This window comes from Hyalella azteca, unplaced genomic scaffold (assembly GCF_000764305.2).
Source record: "Hyalella azteca isolate HAZT.00-mixed unplaced genomic scaffold, Hazt_2.0.2 contig2776, whole genome shotgun sequence".
Classification (NCBI taxonomy): domain Eukaryota; kingdom Metazoa; phylum Arthropoda; class Malacostraca; order Amphipoda; family Hyalellidae; genus Hyalella; species Hyalella azteca.
In genome coordinates this window covers 24,627-36,034 of record NW_025933038.1, presented here as the reverse complement: position 1 = coordinate 36,034, position 11,408 = coordinate 24,627, and the positions used below count along the sequence as shown (strand labels likewise).

The 11,408-nt window shown below is 40.2% G+C and overlaps 1 protein-coding gene across 1 annotated transcript; it reads right to left on the bottom strand.

Annotated features, from left to right (window-relative positions):
* Positions 1–2,869: 2,869 nt before the first annotated feature.
* Positions 2,870–6,393, bottom strand: LOC108666551 (cysteine-rich, acidic integral membrane protein-like). The gene is made up of 2 exons (XM_018153449.1): positions 6,306–6,393; positions 2,870–3,231 (listed from the first exon to the last, which is right to left on the bottom strand). The coding sequence occupies exons 1-2, from the start codon at positions 6,391–6,393 to the stop codon at positions 2,870–2,872; spliced, it is 450 nt and encodes a 149-aa protein (XP_018008938.1).
* Between the last annotated feature and the right edge of the window lie 5,015 nt (positions 6,394–11,408).

Sequence of the window (11,408 nt, the reverse complement as noted above, 5' to 3'; positions counted from 1 at the left end):
GTTTTATAGAATAATGTTGAGCCTGTCGCTGCTTTACATTGATGCGCCAGGTCACTTTGAACGAATCTCCGTCAGCACACGTTTAAAATTAGTACAGTTGCATCGTGTATTAATTGAGAGCGTTAGAACAAAACAGCTACATCATAATTAATTAGGTTCGTATGGCTGTAATAGCTTCTCTAAAACTTTAACGAAAATACAGCCTGAACGTTGGTAACACAGCATGCATGCTGTGCACAGGCAATGCTTAGTTCTGTACGTTGAATATCTTGTCAATTCGTTGTAGAATGCCGAGCATGCCGCAGTGCTGGGCAATTGGGCAGCATTAAGAGAACAGTAGGAGCTCCCTTGTCTTGCATGCATCTTCTGTACACGCGTTAACAATCCCTGGGAGTTAGCTGCTACTACCGTCGCTCCTCAGCAGCTTGCTTCCTCTTAGCAAGCTGCAGATTTTCTTAGCGCGTTAGGATTTATTAAGATAATTAATTAACGATTAAGCCTCAATTTGTTGGAACGTAGTCGTTTTTACCTCTAATCAGCGAAATTAAATCAAGAAAAAATTAAACACGGACGAAAATTGGTACGTGGTCCCCCAATTTAAACGCCATACACTTGTACTTCATATATTTCGTATTATCATGCCTATAATATACATGTAGCCTGATTTCAATTGCTGATGAGGTTCGACGGCTTGAAGAATTGAGATGGAGTTATAAAACTCGTGACGGACATTGTGTGATACGAAAGAGTAAAAAATGTCAACGATTTGAAGAAGAGAAGGGAAGGAAATTAAGAGTAACTTGTATCGTGATCGTCGTCACGGCAGCCGAGGGACGGAGTCTATCCTTTAATCCAGCACTTGAGCTTCCTCTATGAGGCTTCATTCAATCAGCCTCTTGAAACTCTCTTTAAATAGCTTCTTTGAATCGTAAATGGCCCTGTAACGACCTCAATCGTTCTTTAATTCTCCCAAGGAAACTGTGTCTCGTCTATAATTTTTAACGGTAAGTTCACGTCAAAACATTGCATGTTAGTCAGTGATGTTCGACGTTAGTCGATGTCATTTTTCAGAGCGTTATTTGCTGCGTTGTCTCGTGTTAACAGACGTACGACTGATCTAGACTTCACTGATCGCTGTAAAACAGTCGTGAGCTGATCGAATGACTGATTTTCACCAGAGAACTGTTTCGGAATACCAAGAGAATAATTATGTTTAGCTACAATTCCTCTACAGCCTGCAACAAAAAGATGAAAGTTTTGCAAGTCATTCATGATTATTTTTTATGAAGCAAAATTTAAAATAAAAAATTTAAAGTAATTTAAATATATTTTCATTAACAACGTTTCAGAAATTGTTCGAGCGATTTTAAGATCCGTGTCCGGGAACGATTTAAGATTTTTGGTTTCAATTCTAGCGACTAATAATTTTGTCTCTCGGTAGACTATACTTGTATTCTTGAAGTTTAGAACCTTGGATTAAGTAGACTTTCGTAATATTTTCAAAGAAACTATGGTGAATTCACTCGACGTTTGATTCGCTTAAAAACTCTAGGTTAATTTGCGATTTCAGCCATATAATTTCAATTAAATAAATTCTTATTATTTTATACAACGCTCACACCATGTTGCACGGTGGAGTCAGGATTTTTAGACATTTAACATTAACTATCATATTTGCATGAGTAGATGATTATAAGGCCGTCGCTTTAGAGTGACATGAACGACGCTCTACCCCTCTCTTGACTGCCGTGACAAGAGGGACGATCCCCTCACTTTCTTCTTCGAGGGCTTCACTCAATGTATCGGTTACTCCTTCACTCACAATAGAAAATAATCTCGAGAGAAAACGACCTGCTGGTCATTAAATTGCGCACCATCGTCGAAGCTTGAAATTCGGATAAAAAAAAGTACCTGAAAGTAGGAGACCAAGAAGGATTGAAGCGTTGCGTAACAACTGCAGAGATTCATGAAGTGAATTGACTTTATATTTTAATTACGTCGCTGGGCTGCTATTTTGGGCAACGTGGAACATTTCGAAAGGGAACTCGTCAGAATCTCAGAATAAAGATAAATTCTATGCATGACTTGAAAGTAAAATTTTTGACAGAATACCTAGCATTAGGCTCCAGGGTGATATCATTTCGTTTGAGACGTGCAAGTCCCTAGTATGCGAAACTATTGATCACTCGACAAGCGCAAAATGTGTTTCGGCTCTGATAACAAATTCTTTTCGGTGGATGCAGGAGCAATCGTCGGCGTCGGTTCAGATCGCCTTATTTGAAAGACATGCATTGCAGGTGACGGGATGGAATTCCATACTGCATCACTCATGCCCGAGCAGGATTGGGAGCTTTAAGTCGCTGCTACATCTCACTGATACCAGTAAATCCTGAGCAACATCAGCGCAGATACTCGATTGCATGAGATAAGCCGTCGGTGCGTCGACCAGGGTGCAGAAAAACGCTCTTGAATTTACCTGTCTTTTAGGTTGACGTTGACTGCATTGGATCTTTTTTTGAGAGCACTATTTGCATTAGGTCATCCTTCAGTGCACCGGAATATTTTCCTCTTAAAGATGCAAAATTATTTATCCATTCATTATAATTCAAAATAATAATAAAAAAATGATCTCTAAAACTTTAAACTAATCTTTTCATCTCCACCCATGCTTTTGCTTTAGGAAGAGAATCATAATGAGAAGTGTAATAATATCTTCATCTGAACTCTTATGTCAGGTGACTGAGGTGAGATACACTTGCTGGTACAAATTAGCTTTTGACATCAACGGCCTACAATGCTCTGAGTGAGTTATTAGCTACGCGGGATTGGATTAAAATTCCTGGGGTGAGGCTCTTCACACACAAGCGGTCTATTCACACTCTTCACACTCTTCATACTCTTCACACCCTTCACACTCATCACCCTCTTCATACTCTTCACACCCTTCACACTCATCACCCTCTTCATACTCTTCACACCCTTCACACTCTTCACACTCTTCATCCTCTTCAAACCCTTCACATTCATCACACTCTTCATACTCTTCACACCCTTCACACTCTTCACACTCTTCATCCTCTTCAAACCCTTCACATTCATCACACTCTTCATACTCTTCACACCCTTCACACTCTTCACACTCTTCATCCTCTTCAAACCCTTCACATTCATCACACTCTTCATACTCTTCACACCCTTCACACTCTTCACACTCTTCATCCTCTTCAAACCCTTCACATTCATCACACTCTTNGAGAACTACTACATAATACAGTATGTATAATATATAGGTTTCCTTGCAGCCTATGATTTGCATGCGTGTCAAGGTAAATAATTTGATGGGCTATAAAAGGGACTAAATGGTGCGTGTAGTGAGGGAGGGGCCAAGTGGTGTGAGTGAGGGAAATGAGGGGTGGTCTGTGAGGTACGAAAACTCACGGGTGAACTCACGGGGAAAATCACGGGTAACCTCACGGGTAAACAGACACTTCATGAATGAGTTCAGCTCAAATGAAAAATATTTTAATGACATATGAATAGATTGCCATGATATAATTTTATTGTTTTATGATCGTTATATATGTTACTCCCTGAATTCTTTACTTAAAGTGAAATAAAAATAAACACCAATATGGGAACAGTGCTTGGTTTTTGGTATATCTTAATTGGTAAATTATGACTAATTTTTAAATTTATCCTGAAAAGAATATGATATCCTGATGATGAAAATTTTTTAGGAATTTGTGTTACTATTTTTAGTATAGTTCCTTGTTACGCAGCTGCCCTGGTGGTGCAGAGCGACTGTGCACCACTGCCCTGGTGGTGCACAGCTGTGCACCACTGCCCTGGTGGTGCAGAGCTGTGCACCACTGCCCTGGTGGTGCAGAGCAGCTGTGCACCACTGCCCTGGTGGTGCAGAGCTGCTGTGCACCACTGCCCTGGTGGTGCACAGCAGCTGTACGGCGCCAGCGCTGAGCCGCGCCACGTCAGCTTAAGGCAGCACGCGCTCAGCTGGAGACTTGTTAGTTGTTGCAGAGTTACTTCCGGTAAGAGTTAATAACTCTTATTGAATTAATAAGAGATTTTAAGTGTTTTTAAGAGTTAATAACATTTCAACTTTTAATGACGAATTAAAATATCCGTTATTTCTTCAAGAAGAGCTCTGATTGCCATATTTCCGACTTATATTTGTTTAAGGATGATTATTTGCTGCTTAACACGAATAGTTGAAAAACTTCAGTGTGCATCTTAAAAAATCTGCCACAATATGCTGCCAATAACGAGCTGATGTGGAATTTGTAAACAGCAGCAGCATCATAGCAGCATGTGGACTACAGCATTATTACAGCACGCCTCAGCACCACAGAAAATCTCAGCACCACAGCACCATAGCACGCCACAGCACCACAGCATGCCTCAGCATCACAGCACGCCTCAGCACCACAGCACGCCTCAGCACCACAGCACGCCTCAGCATCACAGCACGCCTCAGCACCACAGCATGCCTCAGCACCACAGCACGCCACAGCACCCCAGCACGCCACAGCACCACAGCACGCCACAGCACCACAGCACGCCACAGCACCACAGCACGCCACAGCACCACAGCACGCCACAACACCACAGCACCACAGCACGCCACAGCACGCCACAGCACGCCACAGCACCACAGCACGCCACAACATGGCAGTGTAGGGCGCCGTGTAGACCGCGCGTGCCTGACGCCTGCTTGAGGGCGAGCTGGTCAGCCGTCGCATGGTTGTGGTATGAGAGCGAGCCAGATAATTCGTTTATTTGCTTGTTTTTGATTGGATTTAGCTTTGATGTGAACGTTTTATTTAAATAATATGAATATTAAGGCATGAAAGAATGCCAGCTAGTTCAGTTATTTGCTTGTTTTTGATTGAAATTAGCTTTGATGTAAAAGGTTTACTTAAAAAATATTAATTTTATGGCTGGAGAGCATCAGAAGCAATTTCTTATTTGCTTGTTTTTGATTGGATTTAGCTCTGATGTAAACGTTTTATTTACATCATATGAATATTAAGGCACAGGAGAATTCAAGCTAATTCTTTTATTTGCTTGTTTTTGATCGGTTTTAGCTTTGATGTAACGTTTTATTTACATCATATGAATATTATGGCATGGGAGAATGCCAATTAATTCAGTTATTTGCTTACTTTTGATCGGATTTAGCGTTGATGTAAACGTTTTATTTACATAAGAAGAATGTCATGGCATGCAAGCATGTCAAGCAATTTTTTTCGCTTACTTTAGATTGGGGTTAATTCATATATAAACTATTTATTAAAATCACATGAATATTGTGGCGTTCGATAACTGACTAGAAAATTATCTCAAAATTGTTTATGAACTCGCAGCTTGTTTGTTGCGATGCGGAATGAATTACCTGATAAAATTTTATTTTATTATTACCATGTGGTTATAATATTCAAACTTCATTTCACATAGAAATTTAGTGACCATCCTTCCCGGTATATAAAGCCGATATGCCCATAACACTTGTGTTCAAGCCAATCTACTGAAATGTCAGCCGTCGCATGTTGTGGCATGAGAGAATGCCAGATAATTCATTTATTTGCTTACTTTTAATTGAAATTAGCTTTGATGTAAACGTTTTAGTTAAATAATATGAATGTTACGGCATGGGAGAACGCTAGCTAATTCATTTATTTGCTTGTTTTTGATTGGATTTAAATTTGATGTGAACGTTTTATTTAAATAATATGAATATTAAGGCATGAGAGAATGCCAGCTAATTCGTTTATTGGCTTATTTCTGATTAGAAATAGCTTTGATGCAAGCGTTTTATTTACATCATATGAATATTAACCCATGGGAGAATGTCAAACAATTTTCTTTGCATATTTTAGATTGGGGTTAATTTTAATTTAAACTTTATTAAAAACACATGGATTTTGTGGTGTTTAATAATAACAGATAAAAAATTATCTCCGAATTAATTATGGACTCGTATCTTGCTTGCTGCGATGGGAAACGAATCACCTGGTGCTATTTTATTTTGTGATTATTAATATTGAAACTTCCTATCACATAGAAATTTAGTTACTATCCTTAAAGCCGATATGCCCATAACACTTGTGTTCAAGCCAATCTACTGAAATTTTCAATTGAAAATATCTTCTTTATCTTAGCCTGAAATTGGCGGGATTACTTGCAACCATCATGGCGAACGGGCAGCAAATTTACGACCCAGCAATTATTTCTCAGAGTCTGGCTCGCGGACTCGCGCCTTCTGCGACGAAGATCCATTTTGAGTTTACTTGCTCGCTTCCTGATACCCGAGCCTCGCGAGGTGGCGAGGAAGTATAGGTCCAGGTAATCCCTGGAAGGCCTGGCAATCCTCTCCATTGCCTGTATTGCTCCACACAAGCATTAGTTAGGCCGGTCATTGCGTGCGAGCCGCGGCCATCATTTGTCTTGCCTCACAGATCTTCTGAGAGCCCACGACTGCACCGAGTCCGTAGCACCGGTACGTGTGAGGACAGCGCCGGTACGTGTGAGGACAGCGCCGGTACGCGTGAGGACAGCGCCGGTACGTGTGAGGACAGCGCCGGTACGTCTCAGAGGCCAGACTCCTTCAGCCAAAAATCGATCCCTCAGCCAGGGTGTTGACGTTATTCAGGACAACACGTTTAAATACAAGTCTGAAATTCAGTCGGGAAGAGCTGCATGCTATTCAGCCATCAACTAACCTGCGGAGGTGAAGTCAGGCAGGCAGGAAATGCATATTATTTAAGTATTCAATACTTCTCCGTCCTGAGACGAATTTGGCTACTGTGGTAGTTACATGTTATTCAACTCTTCACTCTGATCGATCAAAGAAAGAGTTTTTTATTCGAACTTTGCACATTAATCAGTGCGAGCTTGTCTAGAGAGAGTCTTCGCGTTTTGTGGTTTAATCATTTAGTGAGTGAGCTATCCAAATTTAATTCTATGCGACTTCCCTTATGGAGTTTTTTCAAAGCTGTAGAAACAATGATGACGTGCAATCGAAATTATCAGACCCTTGAAACCTCCTGCATCCTGTCATTCGTCCAAAGTTATTTGTGCGAGTATTTGTACTGCACGTAACAACAATTATTTTTAATCTGTAGAGAATACATCCCATGACTTGGTGATTTCATTTTCCATGAGCATTTCATATGACGATGAATGTGAACAACTGATGCGTGTTTCTATTAACTTGTTATTTTACTTGTAGAAGTTCTTCTCTAATCTTCAAGTGAGTTCCTTTCAATTTATTAAAATGTTCGAATGAAGTGAGCGAATAAAATACGGCAGGCATTTTCTACCTACTGCAAACCATGACTGCAACAAACTGTTTTCTCTGTGTCACCACTTTCGCAAGGCCGTTCTTCTCGATCTGAGTTAAAGTTGAGTTTACATGAATTCGTTAAGCCAGTCAGTTGGCTTGGCACGGAGGCGCGCAAATAGGAGTTAGCAATTCAAATCATTCAGTTGTCCATTTCCACGTAAATTGGAAATATATTCATTAAACCTGAGGCAAATCCGCTGAGTTCCGACGCTATAGGCAAGTGCAAATGAACTCGTGCGTGCATTTTCCGTAGAGTTTGTCCATGAATCCCGGCCACCGCGGCGCCTCGTTGCGCTTTGACTCGAGAACATGCAGGAAAAAAAAGGTGAGGCAAAAGTCCATAAAAAAATAATAATTTGACTAGAGACTTGGTCACTGGAAGTACTATATGGTTTAGAGTATCAATTGTGTAAAATAAATTTGAGCACAAAGAAAATACATTTGGTAAGACAAAACTTGAGTAAACTCGTGGTGAATAAAATAATACTGCCAGGACTTCTAATAAATATAATTATAATAAATTCAGTGCTGTAAACCTAATGATTTGCACAATTGATTTCTGTTTTAAAATTATAGTAATTATTAATTAGGAGGATATTTGTCTTAATTAAAACCCGAATTTTATAAGTAAATTGTAGCTCATTATTCAATTCAAATATTTCCGTGGCAAAAACAGGCCGAAAAGTTATTTCTCTAAATTGTTTCAGATGCTGGGGGAACTCTACAACATCCAGTCTCGTGCAGAACTTCGAAGCGCGTCACAACGAGCTGTGGTAGCTCCTTATAAGGGACTACAAAATTAGCTGAATTAAAATGTCGGCTCCCGTTATACATATACACCTCGATATAACTACATCACCATACAGATACCGCTATGCGCTATACGGATGCACTGTTAAACATATACACCGCTATACAGACACACCGCTATACAGTTACACCGCTAATACAGATACACCAACATACAGATACACCGCTATACAGACACACCGCTATATAGACACACCGCTATGCAGATACACGCTAATACAGATACACCGCTACACAGATACACCGCTATACAGATACACCGCTACACAGATACACCGCTATACAGATACACCGCTACACAGATACACCGCTATACAGATACACCAACATACAGATACGCCACTATACAGTTACACCGCTAATACAGATACACAAACATACAGATACACCGCTATACAGACATACTGCTATACAGATACACCAACATACAGATACACCGCTATACATACACACCGCTATATAGACACACCGCTATACAGATACACCGCGCTAATACAGATACGCCACTATACAGATATACCAAGAAATTCTTTTCCGTGGTCTACCGAAGATACGACGGCAGCCGGACCGCTGCTCAGGTCAGACTGTAAAGCACAATCCGCGTGTCCGGAAACGTTAGGCGGAACTGACGTATCACTCCGCCTCTCAGCGGCCTAACAAACATCTACTTTCATTTAGAATCGGACTTTCCTTAGTCTCCTAGGGGAAATTGTATATTTTTTCAAATACTTCTTGTTCTGTTACAAAAAATAAGCTGAGTGCTTGTTGAAATCCCCGCAGATAATGGCGCTCGAATGTTACGTGTTCGGCTTCATGCATTTAAAATATAATTTAGCATCATGCATTTTGTAGCGAGAAGTAGTGCAGTTATCATGCGGTAGAATTTTTTCATTTCTTATCGCATCCTTCTATACCTCAATGTATTTGTTGGATGAAACAGCAGTAGAGTTTGAAACCATTTTACAAACAATGACTCATCGGGGCCAGTTTGAGTCTCAGTGATTAGTTAATAATTCGCNACCATGCAGTGTTAGGAAGAACTTATGTCTGTGAGAAAACATTTTCAAAAATGAAGCATGTGAAGTCAACACGTCGAACGAGATTGACTGATGAACATTTGAAAGCAATTCTCTTGATTGAATGCAGCAATTCCAAACCAAACATTGATGATATCTTGAAAGCCAAACGCCAGTTTCACAAATCTCACTAACCTTTTTTGCTGTTTAGTTTGTGAGATTTGGATATGTACACACTAAGTCTGATGTAGGTAACTATCTTTTTGCTTACGTTGCCTTCTCTGAAAACTTTTTAGTGAATAAAATGTTGGTTGTCTTTGTTTTCTGATGAAAATCAAATGCTAAATTTAGTTGGTCGCCATTTTCCCCAGAGCTATCGTTCAGGCTTGCAAGTATTGAACAGAATGATTATGCGGCCCGCGCTCGTCATTCTTTTAGTTATCCGGCCCACTGTGAAAAAAGTTTGGTGACCCCTGCTCTAATGCAATCGAATCTAAAAATTCACAAGCCGACCTCCGTTCGCCTCTGAAGAAAGAGTCCACGGAAATATTCAACAGCAAATAACTCCCTCCTGAAAACGAAGTTTGAACGCTGCCTTGTTTTTCATCTTTTTCTTCGGGAAGCACTCAAGTATTCCGGTCAGTGTCGTGCGGAGCCGCCATATTGGATTACGTCATCAAAACAACGAGCGTCCGTCCTAATGTAACGAACTCAGCGGCGCTGCGGCGGAAGTGGTTGCGGCCTTCGTAAAAAATGGCCATTCGAAAACATTTGGCCGTCAATTGCGTGGCGCAAGCAAAACATCTCGGATAAATTAACTAACAAATGACGATATTCAAAGCCGGGAGCGATGACCGTGTTAAAATGCAGCTTCCATATCGTCGACAACGATAATCGATATTGAACACGACACACGTCACTAATATTCTAAATTCTATATTGTCATGTTATATAGTTCGTGAAAACAGTTAAATCTACGTAATTGGTTGAGTCACTTAACGTTACTAGGCGAAACACTTCTTGCCAACATACGATGCTCATGCCAATACCTACAATACTTTCCAAACAATCACCTGGAACGTTTAATTAACATTTTATCTTCCAGACAATTTCGACTATGTCCACAATATTTATGCTGTCATTTGACGTAGCATATTGTGGAGCACATCATTCGACACACCATGTCAGTACTTGCCAAATCGTGTGATCTCGTTACACAGGTCAAGCATCTGTCATATTCTATTCAAGTCTTTCTAGACTATATGTCTCTCTCGATCCACTGTCTTGCCTTGAATATGTCTTTCTTGATCATATTCAAGTCTTTTTTGATCGATGCATCCAGTAAACAAGAAAATAATCGTATAGAATACTCACTGTTCTGCCACTAATTATCAATGTTTATCATCGCACATTTAGTGGCACTCCCGATCCAAAAATTTGTTGGTTTGGTTCAGTGTCAACCATAAAAGTTCTTTTAATTATTAAATGATAAGTTGCAACAGAAGTAGAAACATTTGAAGCGCTTTAACTGTGAACGATAAAAAGAGTGGAGTTTCTATATATTTTCTTGATACTAGCACGAAGGTTCAGCCTCAGGATGTGCAATAGTGAATTGCTTCATAAAATAATCCTGAGGCGCTTTGCCAATAAAATATTTAGAATCAGTTTAAGTGCACAATAAAATACGTGAATAATGACGACTCAATACGAGTGAGTGCAACCTTAACAAAAAGTCCACTTTTTCTTTAAGCTTTCCTGACTCGACATCCTGGCAGGCATCAATGCAGCACAACGCATGGGAGCTGCATGGACCCACTCAATTTAATGAGTGGGCACTGGATTTTCAAGTGAGTGGGCGCTGGACTCTCAAGTGAGTGGGCGCTGGACTCTCAAGTGAGTGGGCACTGGACTCTCAAGTGAGTGGGCGCAGGACTCTCAAGTGAGTGGGCGCAGGATTCTCAAGTGAGTGGGCGCTGGACTCTCAAGTGAGTGGGCGCTGGACTCTCAAGTGGGGTGAGTTGTCAAGGCATCCATGATTGAGAAAATAATTTCTCAATCAATATTTTTCGAATTACTTCAGAATTGTTGTTAATGTCGTAAAAATTCTTCAATAAGACGCAGGTAATCAAAAAATTAATTTAGCATTTTCAAATGTCAAACACTTCTTCTATTTCGTATATTAACAAATAACGATCTGAAAAACAGCTCCCGAGAGCAAGAGT